Source organism: Malus sylvestris, chromosome 5 (genome assembly GCF_916048215.2).
Source record: "Malus sylvestris chromosome 5, drMalSylv7.2, whole genome shotgun sequence".
NCBI classification, from domain to species: domain Eukaryota; kingdom Viridiplantae; phylum Streptophyta; class Magnoliopsida; order Rosales; family Rosaceae; genus Malus; species Malus sylvestris.
Window position 1 is genome coordinate 3,905,623 of NC_062264.1, and position 18,337 is coordinate 3,923,959.

Genomic DNA, 18,337 nt, shown 5'->3' on the forward strand with positions numbered 1-18,337 from the left:
GCTCTCAATTTAGTGAGTTCTTGTGAATGATTTAACACAAAATGGCATTAGGCCATATTGTGGGGGAATGACCCCTATTTATAGAAAAACTTGTAGCTTTGTCACATTGACATGTGTCATGTTATGATTGGTTCTTGATGTTGACACGTGCTGCGCTCTGATTGGCTTCTAATCTTGACACGTGTCGAGTAGTGATTGGCCTCCTGGTCGGAGGGGAACTCTTCTGGGTCCTTGACAGTATAGCGTTGGCCGGTGCTCGGTAGTTTCGGGATTGGTCAAGTATGGTACAAACAGTGCTCCCCTAAGTTCCCGAGTGAGGGAAGCTCCTCGGTTGGGGACTTGCAAGATCCAATCCCTTGAGTAATCACGAAACTTCTAAGTACCGAAGTGTGGTCTGATCTTCATCTGCCCTTCTCTGGAAGTACCTTTCCTCCATCCGGGAATGGTGTACTTAGCTGATGTTGACGCACAAGGTAATGTATCAATTTCACTTGAAGCTTAGTTGTAGTTTCGGGCTTAGTCAAGTGTGATACAAACCCTATAGTAGGAGTCCCCCAAGTCGCCGAGCTAGGAGATCTGCCGAAAGAGGTGACAGACAAGGTAAGCAGTCAAACTTCCAAGTAAGCAACCCAGGATCAGAGGTTTGACGTCGGCTTCCGGTTGATTGTTCTCATTCTCCTTGTCTCTCATTCAACTGCCAGGATAAGGAGAAGCAAATGGATAAGAGATGATATGAGATACTTTTGCTTTTGAAGAAGTAACTTTCCACAGGCTTATTCTTGAACTGTGCTGGAGGGTTTTCTGGTGCCCTTCAGAGTATAAGGCCGACTCAAAAATTTGAGGGTCAAAACAAGTCCATCAAATCTAGAGTACGTTCGACCTTGATGATATGGGATACTTTTGCTGTTGACGGAATAATGAATGTGGTATGGAAAGGTGTCGTGCTGTAGTGATCTGTTTCAGCTCACCGTTGAACCTTCTGCTTCAATATTTTGCATGGCAGAAGTGGTGTGCAACCTTTGCATTTAAATGGTCCTTCAGAACATTCCTTCATAGTGACTCATCCACGCTTGGCAGCTTCAGTGTAAAGAGCCAATATCTGATCAACTGTCATGAGGTATTTGCCGGTGGAATTCGTGACCTTGACAGCAGTTGAGGATGAGTACTCGAGAGCAATGCTAAGTAAGCAACCAGGCAAAGGTTCCAGGCAGTCAGTTCCAAATTGGAGGTTTGATTTCAGGTTCCGACTGACTGCTCTCTTTCTCCTTGTCCTGCAGGTGTGGACAAGGACAAAGACAAAGACAGGGAGAAAGCATGATATGGGATACTCTTGCTTTCGACCCTGATGATATGAGATACTCTTGTTCTTGGTGTGGCTTATTTACTGAGGTATTATCGGGGGGAAATAAAGCTGAGTATTTCGAGAGGTTATGTTGAGGGTGCCTTTTCGAATGTGAGAAAGGGTTGAGCATTTTTGCAGGTTTGCCTGTCCGTTGAGGAGGGAGGTCAATGTATATAGGGATTTCCCAATAACAAGTAGTAATGCTATTCCTTTACCCTTCTTGGTCACAGCAATGTAGTGGGAGCTGCCAGCTTCACGTGTTTTAATTTTGTCAGAGCACTTTGAAAAAGTGGTATGTGGTATCTGGAAAGCTGATATTACGTGTGGAGATTACAGACAAGCTTTATCTAAGGAAATCTGGCTCTCGAAGTTCTGAGAGTTGTGCCTCTTCGGTTTTCGAACAAGCAATCCCGTCGAGGATCTGACTCTCGAGATTCGGAAAGCGGTGCTACTCCGGTTTTTGAGAAAGTAATTATGTTGGGAGTCTTTTCTCGAATGTGAGTAAAGGTTGGTCGTTCTTGCCAACCTGTCTTGCCACAAAACACGGAGGTCGACACACATAGGGACTTTCCAGTTGTCAAGCAGTGGTGCTGTTCCTTTACCCTTATGGGTAATAGTAGGGTAGCTGGCACTTCGAAATTCTCGTGCCTAAACTTTGTCAGAGATCTTTGACAAAGTTATATGTGGTACCCGAGGAGTTGATGGTGCATATGGAGAGCGGTGATTGATCAGTAAGATTCACGTGCTTTCTACTTCACCAGAAATCTTCGACAGATTGCCCGTAATTTCCGCAAAGCTGATTGTGCATGTGACAGGTGCTGACGAGGCTGCAAAAGCAGGTGCTTCTTCGATTTCTGAGATCGGCCCTCGTGGTCTCTGAGCAGCCCAGCTTTTGAGAAAGCATTCGCCTCTTCGATTTCTGAGATCGGCCCTCGTGGTCTCTGAGCAGCCCAGCTTTTGAGAAAGCAAACGCCTCTTCGATTTCTGAAGCTCCGTCGAGTGCAGATTTTTATAGAGGCTGGCATTAAGTTCCACAGCACACTTGAATCTCTACCAGTAGAAGCTCATTTCTTGCACTTCTAAGATCTTGATTTGTCTGACCTCTTCCTTCTTCAACACATTTGAAAATGTCTGGACCCTCCGACCGTCGTTTTGACTTGAACCTTGGAGAAGAGACAGCCACGCCTTCTCCAGACAACATATGGCGCCCATCCTTCATATCCCCTACTGGTCCTCTTACCGTTGGGGATTCTGTGATGAAGAATGATATGACCGCTGCAGTGGTGGCCAGGAACCTTCTCACTCCCAAAGATAACAGACTACTTTCCAAACGGTCTGATGAGTTGGCTGTTAAGGACTCTCTGGCTCTTAGTGTTCAGTGTGCAGGTTCTGTGTCTAATATGGCCCAACGCCTATTTGCTAGAACCCGCCAAGTTGAATCATTGGCTGCTGAAGTGATGAGTCTCAAACAGGAGATTAGAGGGCTCAAGCATGAGAATAAGCAGTTGCACCGGCTCGCCCATGACTATGCTACAAACATGAAGAGGAAGCTTGACCAGATGAAGGAATCTAATGGTAAGGTTTTACTTGATCATCAGCGGTTTGTGGGTTTGTTCCAAAGGCATTTATTGCCTTCGTCCTCTGGGGCTGTACCTGGTAATGAAGCTTCAAATGATGAACCTCCAATGCCTCCTCCTTCTGGGGTTTTGTCAAGTACTGAGGCTCCGGATAACCACCCTCCGGTGCTTTCTCTTTCTGGGGCTCTACCGACTGCTGAGACTTCCCCTAAGCAACCTTTGTGAAGGCTCCCTTTTGTTTGTTTATTTTGACTCATGTATATGTACATATTTGTGGCTTATCGAAAATATTAATAAATAAGCTTTGCTTCATTTCAACATATTGTGTTAAATACACCAAAGCCTTCTTCATAAAGTTCTTTGAATTTTTGCTTTTGTTGAAACCTGTATTGTTGAATCTTTGTGAGTGAAGCATGTAGTTTGAGGTAGTGTTCCCTTAATTTCCCGAGTGAGGAAAACTTCTCGGTTGGAGACTTGAAAAATCCAAGTCACTGAGTAGTCACGAACTTTTGAGTACCAAGGCGTAGTAGCATATGGTGGGAGTCCCCTAAGTCTCTAGTCGAGGGAGTTGACGAATGAGGTGTCTTGCTAATAGTCCATGTCGTAAGTACCAAAACTTCATTTTTTTGTTTTCTAAGTGGTAGCCCCGGACTTTTTCTTCATAGATTTTGTTGATGAAGGTTGCTAGGCCCGAATAAGTGGAATTGCAGAAGGTGTAACCGTTGGTGCATTAACATCATAATGGAAGCATCACAATGATGGAAGCATCACAATGATGAAAGCATCATAATGATGAAAACACCATAATGATGAAACATCATAATGATGTTTCTTTGGTGGAATTGTTTTTCATTTCCCCTAACAACCTGAATGGATGCAAGATAACACCTTTCTCTATAGCTCAGATTGCAAAGTCGTCTTCATGAAAGTTTTTCCTTATCTTGTGAACTACAACATATCCAAATTTGAGATCCATCGGAGTAGTACAACTTCAGAAATTCAAGTATGATGAGTAACTGTTCATCAATGTTCTGTTAATCCGTCAGACTTGTTGTGAGCTTCGAAACTCCATTTTCTCTTGTTCAGATCAACATACTTTCTTCATAGAAGTTGTTCCTTAACTTGTGAACTACAACATATCCAAATTTGAGGTCCCTCGGAGCAGTATAACTCCAGAAATCCAGGTATGATGAATGACTGGTTATTATTTTTCTGTCAACCCGTCAGATTTGTTGTGAGCTTCGAAACTCCATTTTCTCTTGTTCAGATCGGTATGTTTTCTTCATTGAAGTTGTTCCTCAGCTTGTGAACTACAACATATCCAAATTTGAGATCCCTCGGAGCAGTATAACTCCAGAAATCCAGGTATGATGAATGAATGGTTATTATTTTTCTGTCAACCCGTCAGATTTGTTGTGAGCTTCGAAACTCCATTTTATCTTGTTCAGATCGGTATGCTTTCTTCATTGAAGTTGTTCCTCATCGACTCTTTCATAACATATCAAAAATTCAGGATGAACTAACGGTTAAATATTTCCAGATCTTCGAAACATCACAGCAGCTTCGAAATCTGCAAGAATCCGACTGTCATGTTTGGAGCTTCAACACTTTAATTTCCGTCGCTCAAACAGAAATGGTTCCTTCTTGAAAGTTGTTCATATGCTCAAGAACTATAGGGTGTCCAAAATTCAGCTCCATTGGAGAAGAGCAGAGGTTGCAGAAATTTGATAGATGAAAGGAGGCGGAAGAGGGAGAGAGAGAAAAAGTCTCTTGGGTTGGATTTCTATTTTGGGGCAGATTCCAATTTTTGTAGCACCTTCATTATTGATGAATTGCTTGTACTTTTGTCCATTATGAAACTTGGGACTTTGGCTTGTTGTTGGATCTATTATAATATGTTTGAGAACATATATAAGTGAATAAATAAGAAGGAAAATTTTGGGCCCTTGTGGGTGTAAAACAAAAAATGTTTATGTTTACCCAAGTGTTTTTGTACAAGTTCAAGGGCATCTTGGGTTTTGTGAACAAAATTTGTTTATTTGGAGCAAGGTTTTGTGGTGAAGCTTTGTAGGTGAAGCGTTGGTGTTGAAGCTTTCTAGGTGAAGCTTTGATGGTGAAGCTTTGTAGATGAAGCTTTGTAGATGAAGCTTTCTAGGTGAAGCTTTGATGGTGAAGCTTTGATGGTGAAAGTATGTAGAGGGAGCTTTCTAGGTGAAGATTTTTTAGGTGAAGCTTTGTAGGTGAAGCTTTTTTAAGTGAAGCTTTTTAGGTGAAGCTTTGTGGGTGAAGCTTTTTAGGTGAAGCTTTGCAGGTGAAGCTTTGGAGGTGAAGCTTTTCGGGTGAAGCTTTTTGGGTGAAGCTTTGCGGGTGAAGCTTTGGAGGTGAAGCTTTTCGGGTGAAGCTTTTTGGGTGAAGCTTTTTAGGTGAAGCTTTGTGGGTGAAGCTTTGGAGGTGAAGCTTTTCGGGTGAAGCTTTTTGGATGAAGCTGTTTTTTTTTTTTTTTTTTTTTTTTTTTTTTTTAAGCTTTTTGGGTGAAGCTTTTTGGGTGAAGCTTTTTAGGTGAAGCTTTGTTGGTGAAGCTTTTCGAGTGAAGCTTTTTGGATGAAGCTGTTTTTTTTTTTTTTTTTTTTTTTGGCGCTTGACACGGTCTTCATTTGCTTGTTTTGTAGTGACTGTGGAAGACGGATTGCTTTCTGATTGAGAAGGGTTCCGGCATCGCTTGCTATGAATGTAAAAGAGTGAGGGCTGAGTTGGCTAAAATACCTCTTTATTGAATTCATTGCCAAATGGCCTTCATTACATAGGATGCCAAACGGCTATAGCTCAACACTTGTACATCGTGAGTCTATTTGTAGTAGTACTTCAAGTGATCAGCGTTCCATGGATGGCCAAGGGTCTTGCCATCGGAGCTTCTAAGTGTGTAAGAGCCAGGGCGACTGATGCCAATGACTTCATACGGTCCATCCCAGTTTGGACTAAGTGTGCCTTCACTCGGGACTCTGTCGCAGAGTAATCTTTTTTTTAAGACCCAGTCTCCTATTTTGAAAGAACGAGGCTTGACCCTAGAGTCATAATAGTTGGAGATGCGCTGCTTGTAGGCGACATTCCTCAAGTGAGCTTGGTTTCTGTGTTCCTCGACTAAATCCAAGTTGAGGGTGAGTTGTTTGTCATTTTCACTTTGAATGTAGTTCTGGACTCGGAATGTTGCTTGCTCGAGCTCAACAGGGACAACCGCCTCTGTGCCAAAGGCAAGTGAGAATGGAGTTTCTCCTGTTGAAGTCCGATATGAAGTGCGATATGACCAAAGAACTTGAGGTACAAATTCTGGCCAACAACCTTTAGCTTTGTCCAAGCTGGTTTTCAAAGTGCGCTTGATTATTTTGTTGATGGCCTCAACTTGTCCATTAGACTGGGGATGAGCTGGAGAGGCAAAGCATAAGTTGATGTTGAACTTAGAGCAGAACAACCTGAACTTCTTGTTGTCAAACTGTCGCCCATTGTCAGTGACTATCGCATTGGGAATGCCGAATCTACAAAGGATGTTCTTCCACACGAAGTCTTCTATCTTTGCCTCAGTAATGGTTGCCAAGGGTTCTACTTCGGCCCACTTTGTGAAGTAGTCCACTGCAACGACTGCGTAACAGACTTTGCCCTTCCCTGCCGGCATTGGGCCGATCAAATCAAGTCCCCACTGGGCGAAGGGCCAAGGGCTGATCATAGGAGTAAGAGGCTCTGGAGGGGAATGAGGAATAGTCGCATATCGTTGACATTTATCACATGAGCGGGATACTTTGATGGCATCCTGGTGGAGTGTTGGCCAGTAATATCCTTGGCGAAAAGTCTTGTGTGCTAGGGACCGAGATCCAGCATGATCTCCACAGACTCCCTCATGTATTTCCCGAAGGACGATTTCCGCCTCGGCAGGCGTAAGACACCTTAAGTATGGCAGGCTAAAACCTCGCTTATAGAGTTGATCATTGATGATCAGGTAGCGAGTAGACTTGTATCGAATTTGCTTAGCCTGGACTTTATCATTTGGGAGGGTGCCATGAGCAAGGAAATTATAGATCGGGGTGATCCAACTATCCCCCTGCTGTAAGTTGCATACTTCTGCGGCCATGGTGCTTGGTGTTGCCAACAGTTCGACATGAATTTTTCTTCCAATCTTGTCTTCCACAGCTGAGGCGAGGCGAGCCAGGGCGTCTGCATGACTGTTTGCCGCTCGAGGAACTTGGGTGATCTGGTAGTGGAAGTGCTTGAGCAAAAGTTGTGTTTGCGCAAGATATGCTGCCATGGAGCTGTCCTTAGCATCAAAGTTGTTGGTAACCTGGTTGACCACTAATTGGGAGTCACTGAAAATATCAATTTGTTTAACCCCGAGGTGTTTGGCCAAACGTAATCCTGCTAGAAGGGCTTCATACTCGGCCTCATTGTTTGATGCCTTGAATTTGAAACGAAGAGCATACTCCATTGCTACTTTGTCGGGCGTAGTCAAGACTAGTCCCGCTCCACAGCCCTGTTGGTTGGATGAGCCATCAACATACAGACTCCATGCTGAGGTCGTTGATTCTTCTTTCTGAGCTTCCGATGGTAATGAAGCTACTGCTTCAGGTGTAGAAGCAATGTCAACAGGATATGTGAAGTCGGCGATGAAATCTGCTACTGCTTGGCCCTTCTCAGCTGGCTTTGGTTGGTAGGAGATGTCAAACTCACCCAACGCTATTGCCCATTTGATCATTCGCCCTGAAGTGTCAGGACTTTGGAGTATCTGTCGAAGAGGATAATTGGTAAGCACGATGATGGAGTGCGCTTGGAAGTAAGGGCGGAGTTTTCGAGCAGACATGACCAATGCCAGGGCCAATTTCTCAATGTTAGAGTACCGTGTCTCCGCATCTTGTAAGGCTTTGCTAGCGTAGTAGACAGGTCGCTCAATATTCCCATCCTTTCGAATGAGAACGGAACTTACGGCTGAAGCTGATACCGATAGGTAGATAATGAGAATGTCTCCTACCTCGGGCTTGGAGAGTAGAGGGGCTTTACTCATGTACTCCTTGAGGTTTTTGAATGCCTCGGCACATTCATCAGTCCATGTAATGTACTTCCTACTTCCCTTAAGTGCTTTAAAAAAGGGAGCACATTTGTCTGTGGCCTTAGAGATGAATCTGGTTAAGGCTGCCACCTTGCCAGTAAGGCTTTGGATGTCTTTTGAAGTTATTGGCTCTTTCATGTCGAGGATTGCTTTGATCTTTTCAGGGTTAGCTTCAATGCCTCGTTGGCTAATCATGAAGCCTAAGAATTTGCCAGAGCCCACGCCGAAGGCACATTTGTTGGGGTTCAACCTCATTCGATACCTCTTTAGAATGGTGAAAGTTTCAGATAGGTCGATGATGTGTTGGTCAGCATGTTTGCTTTTGACTAGCATATCATCAACGTAAACTTCCATGTTCTTCCCAATTTGTTCGGCGAACATTGAATTGACCAGTCTCTGATAAGTTGCTCCTGCATTCTTTAGGCCGAAAGGCATGACTTTATAGCAATATAGTCCCCTGTCAGTAGTGAAGGCCGTGTGTTCTTGGTCTGAGGGGTTCATGAGGATTTGGTTGTATCCTGAATAAGCGTCCATAAAGCTCAAGAGCTCACACCCTGCCGTAGAGTCTATAAGTCTGTCAATAAGAGGAAGAGGGAAACTATCTTTCGGACACCCTTTGTTTAGGTCGGTGTAGTCAACACACATCCTCCACAAGACCTTTTGAAGCGAAAGACTTTCTTTGGTCGGATTTTTCCTAACAAGGACCACATTTGCTACCCATGTCGGGTAATTGACTTCGCGGACAAAGCCTATGCCTTTGAGTTTTTCAACTTCTGCTTTCATTGCCTCGTATCGTTCAGCGTCATAAGATCTTCGCTTCTGTCTCACCGGCTTGATCTTGGGGTCAATACTCAAACGATGACAGATGACATCGGGAGAGATGCCTGGCATGTCCTCGTATGACCAGGCGAAGACTTCAGTGTTCTCTTTCAAAAAAGATATCAATGCTAACCGAAGGGGTGGTGACAATGTGGTGCCAATATTCACCATGCGGTCTGGATGATCTCTTGAGATAGGTACCTTCTCCAACTCTTCAGCAGGTTGGGCTTGCCGGGTGAAAGAGTCATCTCGAGGATCATCGGGTTGATTGTTGCTATCAGGAAGATCCAAGGTCGCTTCATCTAGGCTGGTCTTTGTGACTTGGTCATGTACAGACAGGGTTTCCTTGGGTCCGGGCAAGTGTTGTTGCTTAACTGAAGTGTTGTAACATGATCGTGCACTAAGCTGATCTCCTCTGATGTAGCCGTTGCCATGGGGGGTTGGAAATTTCATCAACAGCATATGCGTGGATACCATAGCCTTGAGATCATTGATGCCTGTGCGCCCAAAGATGACATTGTATGCCGTTGGGCAGTCAACCACTAGGAAGTTAGTGGTAATGGTAGCCGTGTAAGGGCCTGTACCAATAGTAAAGGGTAAATGTATGCTCCCTAAGGGTTGCACGATATCACCGGAGAAGCTTATCAGAGGAGAAATCGAGCGATCGAGCAAGTGTTCAGCTACACTGAGTGCCCTGAAAGCTTCGGCAAACATGATATTGACCGAAGCCCCTGTGTCTACCAGGATTCGTCGAACATCAAAGTTGGCTATGTGAGCCTCCACGATCAATGGGTCGTTATGAGGGTAGATGATGCCTCTTTCTTCCTCAGGGTAGAAACATATCGGATCCCAGTTAGGCTTTTGATACTTCCCTCCCCTGATGTTTTCCACGTGAAACACTTGGTGACCAGGCCTCAGACTTCGTTCACTGTTTTTCATGGCCCTATTGGAAGATTCAGATATGGGTGTGCCGCCGCTTATGGAATATATGACATTCACCTGGCGTTGGTTACGGTTATCCCTTTGAGGGTGAAGAAGGAATTGATCAATTTTTCCTTCTCGTGCCAAAGCTTCAATACGATCACGGAGGATGATACATTTCTCGCTATCATGGCCGTTATGCTCATGGTAGCAACAAAACGTGCCCGCGTTATTCGGGGGCGTGTAATTTGGGTGCCTCGGCTTTGGCTTTGGTATCAGGTGAGCTATGTTGGGGTAAATGGCCGCGCATGTGGCATTCAAGGGCGTGTATGTCTCATACCTTGGGGTAGGGGGTATCTTGACGCGGGTTTGACCCACTGCATTGACTGCCTGGGGGCGAGCGTTATTGTGGCGATACCCTTGGTTATCGGGATAGTGTCCCTTACTCTTTTTACTGAAAGGAGAGTGGTGAGGATGGAAATCCTTCCTCTTGCCTTGAAATTGATATGTCTGTTGATTCGGCGAAGCATTATGCAAGGCATGGGGAGGTGCCACTGCTGTTTGGAAAGTCGAGGTCTTCTCATTTAGGTGAGTCTGGCTTCCACCTCCCACTTGTTGATAAAGGATGGTTATAGGGGGTTTCTCCTGATATGTCTTTGCCTCGGCGGAGGCATGGTTATAAGCCTGCGCCATCACCTCAGAGTAAGTCTTCCAAGTATTGGCATTGATCATGTATTTAAAGAAACAATCACGTAGGCCTGCCGTGAAGGCTTTGAGGGCAGTCTTGTCGTCTGCCTCGGCACACCGGGAGTATTCATGGCTGAAGCGGCCAACATACATACGTAATGACTCGTCTGGCTTCTGGCGGATAGTGTACAGGTCATCTGCAGAGTGCAAGCGATCGGTTTGGAAAATGTGTTGGGAAACAAATAGTTTCCTCAATTCCTCAAATGAGTCTACCGTCTCAGGTGTAAGACGACAATACCAATTTAGAGCTCCGCCAGAGAGGGTGGAGGGGAAAAGAAGACATCGCTCTTCGTCGGTGTGCATCCGGTATGCCATGGTGGACTCAAAGAGGTTAAGGTGCTCAATCGGGTCCTCTTTTCCAGTATAAAGTTGCAAGCCAAGCTTTTGCTTTGTCTTTGCTTGAAGGGGGGTGTTGAGGATCCTCCTTGTAAGAGGGCCAGGCCTGGGTTGGTTCCAGTCAGGTATTTCAGCCTGACGTTCAGCCTTCAACTTGTTTACTTCCTCAATAAGTTGTAGGACAAGGGGGTCCTGAGAGGAGTTATGTGCCACTGGAGCTTTCTTTCGTAAATCTCCATCTCCTCTTGGAATTAGGAAGGTTTGATCAAGGGCATGTGATTTTTCCCTGGACTCGTTGTACTGGCTTCCAGGGTATGTCTGTCGGAACACCTCTGAGTCCCCTGTACCCTCATGTCTCTCTAGGACTTGTTGCCCCTTCCCCAAATTGGTGGCCGGCTCGGGCCGTGGCAGGGGACCGAGTCTCTCAGAAATCCTTGGGTCATTGATCTTTGAGCTTATATGGATGGAATTCTCTCGACGTTGCTTCAGGAAATCCCGACAATCGCGAAAGACGGCTTTCGATCCTTCTGCCCCTTCAGCAAAGAGGTGTCTCCCTCCACTTCTCATGGTTCGGGTCGAAGCAACTGGGTTAAGAGAAGCCTCATGTTGATTATCAAGTCGAGGGGTAATCTGTTCCCTATCAGGGATATCTATGTCGAATGCATGTGACCCTCCATGTTGGAGGGCACCCAGTTGATGGTTGACTTCCACGGGGGCAACAAGCTCGCGTGTCTGAGCTTGCCTAGCTTCGTGGAGTGTCTCGAAGAGCTTCTCATATTGCTCCTGGAGGACCTCATTCCTCATTGCTATCTTGTTGTTCTGAGCTTCCAACTCATCGACTTTAGCTTGAAGAAGAACTCGTTTTCCTTCCTTCTTTCGTTGTTTCGCACTATGTGCAAGGGGGGTGTCGTTCTGTGTGTTGTGGCTTCCTTCGCTTCCCATGTTGGAGAGGGATGCCTGATCAAAAGAAAGTGTACGAATGATAGAAACCAGCTTGACACAGCTGAAGAGAGTAGGAATAAGTGTCGTTTCCCACAGACGGCGCCAAATGTTGATGCACAAAATCAGCGAAGACTTTGGTACAACAGAAAGTGTCAGGTTTTGTGACCTTCGCTTGGTTGCTTCGGTCACTAGTGAGGATAAGTACGTAAATGAAAAGAGACAGAGAAGCAAACACAGGATGTACGTGGTTCACCCAGATTGGCTACGTCCACGGAGTAGAGGAGTTCTTATTAGTAGTGAAGGGCTTACACAAGTACAAAGGATCAAGCTCTCAATTTAGTGAGTTCTTGTGAATGATTTAACACAAAATGGCATTAGGCCATATTGTGGGGGAATGACCCCTATTTATAGAAAAACTTGTAGCTTTGTCACATTGACATGTGTCATGTTATGATTGGTTCTTGATGTTGACACGTGCTGCGCTCTGATTGGCTTCTAATCTTGACACGTGTCGAGTAGTGATTGGCCTCCTGGTCGGAGGGGAACTCTTCTGGGTCCTTGACAGTATAGCGTTGGCCGGTGCTCGGTAGTTTCGGGATTGGTCAAGTATGGTACAAACACACCTTATCTTATCTAGTACTCTAGTTTGTTTGGTTTTATTTATTCGCATTTCTTATATTAATATTGTTTTCACACTGTGCACATGGTTACGTCACCCTCACATGACGGTCAGCATACCTCGATCTAATAATATATTTTCATTGTGTCTTATTTCTCCACCAACCATTTAATAAAAATGTTAATAATATATTTATCTTTTTAAAAGAAGATTTTTAAACTCCTATTTAACTAATTACAAAAATTTTGAAACAAAACAAAACATAATTTAAAATAATAAATAAATGTTGGTGGGTGGGGTGTGTGATATCTGTGGTGGAGAGAGGCTGGAAAAGATTTTAGCTACGATCAAAGGAGGAATGGGTGTGTGCTAGACGAAGATGATAAAAAGTGAGATCTACGACTTTGACAGAAAAGAAAGAAAAAGAGTGGTGTGGGGCCCATATATTAAAGAAGAAAAAAGAATTGGTAGCATGTGCTTTGATACATTGAATCAAGTCCAATCGGACGAGAAATTTTTAGTTTTTACGAGAATACGGATGGTAAATTACGTGTTTTTATGTAAATGGTGAAATTTTTTAATTTTGAAGTTATTAATCTTTTAACACACATATCTCACCATTCATATAAAGACATATGAAGTACCACCTCGTGTGATGGTCACAATGAAAAATCTTCCCAATCTGACTATCAAACGTCAACAAAAGCATCTTTCTCTCTTATTTTAGTTTCTCACCTAACACACCTTAAACCAATTTGAAATTTCGCCGCTTCTTACACAAGGCTAGCCTCACTCTACCTTGATTGGTTTGATATTTCTTCGTTTAAAGAAAAACGAAAAAGAAGTTGTCGAATAGTAAAGGACACTAACACAAAATTAAACATACTCACCGTGTCATCAATCATTCAATTACACAAAGCAAAGAATGCCAGCACGAAACATCCTCAAATCCTTCTTGGATACTATATATGATACATTTCCCACCAATTCCATCACTTTCAAAGATGATGCTCCAACTACTTTCGGCGCTTCTTTTTCTACTTTTTTTTTTACTATATATGATACCCTTCCCACCAACTCCGTCACCACTCTCTCATTTCCCCTTGTCTCCATCAGATCCTCTTTGTTCTCTATCCTTCACATTGCTTTCTCTCTCTCCTGCTCTCACCTCGACCTCTCTTCCTTTCCTTCCTCGCTCCGCCAGCCAACCATTTGAGATCATCCACCTCTTCGAAAGTGTGGGAGAAGAGGAGGGAGGCGCAGAATAGATTAGAGACTGAAGTTTTAGGCTTCAGTTTTTATATTTCCAAATTGCCCCAAAGATTTCAAGATATCAAAATCTGCCTCAAAATAATTCAACCCGTGTCGGAGGTGTGTCCAACCCATTGACCGGTGTCTTGACCGTGTCCAACCCGTGTCAGGGGCATATCGTCGGCGTGTCGAAGTGTCACTTATGTGCTTAGAGCTGATTGCTTGGAACACTTCCGATTTGCGTTGAGCAGCCAAATGGCCCGGGCTTCTGCTCCTGCAGTTTTTCCATGGAAATACCATGTGTTTCTGAGTTTCAGAGGTGAAGACACCCGCCGGGATTTTACAGATCATTTATACAAACAGTTGGAGGCGCGAGGAATCAAGACTTTCAGGGACGAACCAGAACTTGAACGAGGGACAGATATCAATCCAGAGCTCCTGAAGGCAATTGAGCAATCAAGGTCTGCAATCATAGTTCTTTCGACAAACTTTGCTTCTTCAAGTTGGTGTTTGCGAGAACTTACTCATATTGTTCGTTGCATGGAAGAGAAAAAGAGAATTTTTCCCATTTTTTATGGCGTGGAACCTTCTGATGTACGCCATCAACGAGGGAGTTTTGGCGAAGCCTTTTCGGAACATGAAGTAAATTATCGAGAACACATGGAGGAGGTAAATGAGTGGAGAAAGTCGTTAGAAAGGGTGGCTAATCTCGCTGGGTGGAATTCAAAGGATTGTAGGTAAGCATGAGGCAACAACTGACGTTTATAGCTGAAGAACAATTTTTTACTACTGAGTTTCAACGTTACCATGCACTTTATTTTAGGATATGATAATTTTTTATTTACGTTGTTTGTTCTTCTTGTAGGTATGATACAGAGCTTATCCAAGGAATCGTTGATACACTACGGAAGGAAGTGCATCCTACGTTGTCAATGTTAGATTCCTCAGAGAGGTTTGTCGGAATCGATTCTAAATTGAAGGAAATAGATTTGCTTTTAGATACAGATGCAAACGATGTTCGCTTTATAGGGATATGGGGGATGGGTGGAGTGGGTAAGACAACCCTAGCTAGATTAGTTTACGAGAGAATTTCTCATGATTTTGAAGGTAGCAGCTTTCTTGCTAATGTTAGAGGGGTGTGCTCTAAGGATGGCATAGCTCATCTACAAAAGCAGCTTCTTTCTGAAATCTTATGGGAAAATAACATACAAATTTGGAATGCTGATAGTGGAATCACTAGGATAAGTAGGTGTTTACGTAATAAAAAGGTTCTTCTCATACTCGACGATGTGGATCAATCAGACCAACTGGAAAAGTTGGTCAAACAAAAAGAGTCGTTTGGTTCCGGGAGTAGAATCGTCATTACAACTAGAGATGAACGTTTGTTAGTTAAACATGATATAGAGATGGTCTATGAGGTTAAGCCATTAACCCAAGATGAAGCTCTTTTTCTCTTTTGTCGGAATGCCTTTAAAGATGATGAGTTGGAAGAAGATTTTTTAGAACTGTCCAAATGTTTCATCAGTTATGCAAGTGGTCTTCCATTAGCTCTTGAAACTTTAGGGTCTTTTTTGTACAAAAGAGGTCGAGATGAATGGAAGAGTGCACTAGATAAACTGAAGCAAGCTCCTAATACGAAAATTTTTGACACATTGAAAATAAGTTATGATGGACTAGATGAGTTTGATAAGAGAATCTTCCTTGACATTGCATGTTTCCATAACTTTCGTGAAAAGGAGCAAGTAATTGAAAGACTAGAAAACTGTGGCTTTGTTGGCGCTCGCATTGTGATCGAAGTTCTTATTGAGAAATCTCTCTTGTATAAATCATACAAGTATGTGTCTATGCATGATTTGATACAAGAAATGGCATGGGCGATTGTTCGACAAGAGTCTTACGATGAGCCAGGTGGTCGTAGTCGGTTGTGGCTTCCTCATGATATCTTGCACGTGCTCACAAAGAATACGGTAAGAAGTTGCGTGAAAATGAACATACCAAAGCTTGGATAGAACACTGTAATACTATTTAACATGACAAGAGACTTGATTACGAAATTAACTATTCATTTAATCTTATTTATCAGGGATCAGAGGCAATTGAAGGCATAGTCTTACGCTTGAGTGAATTTGTAGAGGCACACTGGAATCCTGAAGCATTCACTAAGATGTGTAAGCTGAGGTTGCTCGACATTCATAATGTGAGCCTTTCTAAGGGCCCCAAGTATCTTCCGAATGCTTTAAGAGTTCTCAAATGGAGCTGGTATCCCTCCAAATGTCTACCACCAATTTTTCAACCGGATGAACTTACAATACTTAGTCTGCAGCATAGCAAAATCGATCACCTTTGGGATGGAATAAAGGTAGATGATTGGACAATTGATTTTTACTTTGTCAATTACAATAATTGTAGTTTCTGAACATGAACTGTTGTAACATTTCTATTTTGTACAGTGCTTGGGCAAGTTGAAGTCTATCGATCTTAGTTACTCCCACAACTTGACAAGGACCCCAGATTTCACAGGTATTCAAAATCTCGAGGAGCTGGTTCTTGAAGGTTGTACAAATTTAGTTAAGATTCATTCATCTGTTGCAGTTCTCAAAAGGCTTAGACTTCTAAATCTTAAAGACTGTAAAAGTGTTAAGAGTCTCCCAAACAAGGTAGAAATGAAATCTCTTGAAGTATTTGATATTTCTGGCTGCTCAAAAGTGAAAAAGATTCCAGAATTTGTTGGAGAAATGAAAAATTTCTCGACGCTTTCTTTAAGCGAAACTGGTGTTCAGGAAATACCTTCCTCAGTTATACGTTGGAGTTTGGAGAGGATTGATTTAAGTGGAATTGCTTTGAGAGAGACGGAATCCTCCCTGGTTTCAGTGAAAAATTTAGTACTATCAAATTTTCTTGGATGTAATGCACCACCAGCTAGATCATGGCGTTCCTTCTTCACTGTTGGCGAATTTCCAGCAAAGATTTCTCACCCTGCGAGTGTGGTCTTAGCTTCGTTGAAAGATTTATGTTTTCTGAAGGAATTAAATCTGACGGACTGCAATCTTTGTGAAGGAGCAATTCCCGATGATATTGGTTCCTTGTCCGTTTTACGAGTTCTAATTCTTAGGGGCAACCAATTTGTTAGCCTTCCTGAAAGCATCAGCAGGCTTTCTGAGCTGCTCTGTATTAATTTGGAAAATTGCAAAAGGCTTAAACGACTGCCAAGAGTTCCATTAAACGGCAAATTACAAATACTCACGTATAATTGTACTTCCTTAGAAGTGCTCCCATGTTTACCACATCATTGCGGAATTCCGATGAAATTGGTTTTTGTCAAATGCCTCAATTATGGTTGCGGTGGCATAACTTTGCACTTTCTTTACAGACACGGAAGCATATTCGAAGAGAAGTGCATGTGCGAGTTGACGTGGAAAAGCAAATACGGGTACATTTCGAGATCGCCATTCGGTTCAGATACGGGATTCAAGTTGATGAGCAGATTCGGTCCAGGTACAAGATTGGGTAGTAACATGATGTATTCTTCGCCAGGTAGGAAAATGATGTATTCTTCGTCGGAGAGTAGACTTAAGCAGTACGGTTTTTAGTTCGATCCATTTTAAATTCGTTAAAGAATGTAAATTAGTTTGTATATAAAAATATTGATAATAATACATTTATAATTAATTTACTACCGCACCATTCCTTTTCCTTGTTATTTCTTCACGTGAACATTTCATTGGAAGATGAATAGATAGGAATTAAAATTAAAATGACTCGGATACCAAGGACTTATCATTTCCCTTGGTTATTTCTTCACGTAATCATCATTTATCTCTTTAATATTTTTTTATTAAATATTCATTAAACAAATAATTAATGTATTTGTAGACGTTTCCTTTCCCTTCGCTTTTGTTATTTCTTCTCAATTCTCAGTGTCGCATTCCAGTTCTCTATCCTTTCCTCCTCTCTGATTTCTTCTCTTTCCCTGACCTTTCCTTTTTCTCTTTCACCGACAAATACAAGGACGAATAGGAACATGCGCAGTGTTATGCTCTTCTCGAGGGGGTAAGCAAGTCACCTCTGTTCTTCAGAAAGTCTCCCCGACAACTACAAGGACGACATCGGCGAATTTTACGGTGACCAGGTGCATTTTTTCAGTTCTTTGTTCAAGTTGTCTAATCTGATTAGAGACACCAAATTCACAACCAAACCGTCCAAGTATCAGTACGGATGTACCGATACAGAGTTCAGACACTAAATGACCGAATCTGGCAACTATGAGCAAGACGGAGGTGGAAAGGCAGAGACTCAATACAGTATTGAAGTATGACCCAGTGAAAGTGGAAGTTCCTCCAAAACAGTCAAAGACCAAGTTGAAGAGGCATAGTTTGGCGAAAGAATTGTTGGAGTGAGTTGAATTTTATGTGTAATTAGGATGATCTTGTTCCCCCTTAAGTCTGTATAATTAGGGTAAATATTATTGCATACTCTTACCTTGTAAATCAAGCCTGTAACATATATATATATATATATATATATATTTGCCTTCTTGATGAGAAGAATAATATTAGACAATTAAAATCCCAAAATAAGTCTAAATTAGCATGGTATCAGAGTAGAGATCCTAGGAGTTCTGCTTTGCTTGTTCCCTTTCGAAAAAACTAGAAATTATGCTCACGCATTGTAGCTGGATTAGAAATTGTATAGAT

General features: G+C 42.8%; 1 protein-coding gene and 1 long non-coding RNA gene across 3 annotated transcripts; both read left to right on the forward strand.

Annotated features, from left to right (window-relative positions):
• The first annotated feature begins 3,874 nt into the window (after positions 1-3,874).
• On the forward strand, positions 3,875-4,864 carry LOC126624245 (uncharacterized). Its single transcript, XR_007624027.1, has 3 exons — positions 3,875-4,103; positions 4,187-4,284; positions 4,460-4,864. It is a non-coding gene; the product is annotated as an uncharacterized LOC126624245 (long non-coding RNA).
• Positions 4,865-13,410: 8,546 nt separating this feature from the next.
• LOC126624234 (TMV resistance protein N-like) lies at positions 13,411-17,316 on the forward strand. Of its 2 annotated transcripts, XM_050293265.1 has the most exons (5): positions 13,414-14,380; positions 14,509-15,610; positions 15,727-16,002; positions 16,094-16,163; positions 17,014-17,190. In XM_050293265.1, the coding sequence occupies exons 1-5, from the start codon at positions 13,899-13,901 to the stop codon at positions 17,052-17,054; spliced, it is 1,971 nt and encodes a 656-aa protein (XP_050149222.1). In that variant the 5' UTR covers positions 13,414-13,898; the 3' UTR covers positions 17,055-17,190. The 2 variants fall into 2 exon arrangements, with proteins under 2 accessions (XP_050149221.1, XP_050149222.1); XM_050293264.1 differs by having other exon boundaries at positions 13,411-14,380; positions 16,094-17,316.
• Positions 17,317-18,337: the final 1,021 nt, after the last annotated feature.

Bases quoted from the DNA above. Each gene is read 5' to 3' on its own strand.
- LOC126624234 (XM_050293264.1), top strand. From the start codon at position 13,899: ATGGCCCGGGCTTCTGCTCCTGCAGTTTTTCCATGGAAATACCATGTG. The intron at 15,611-15,726 runs GTAAGAAGTTGC...CTTATTTATCAG, and splicing joins ACGTGCTCACAAAGAATACG to GGATCAGAGGCAATTGAAGG. The intron at 16,003-16,093 runs GTAGATGATTGG...TATTTTGTACAG, and splicing joins ACCTTTGGGATGGAATAAAG to TGCTTGGGCAAGTTGAAGTC.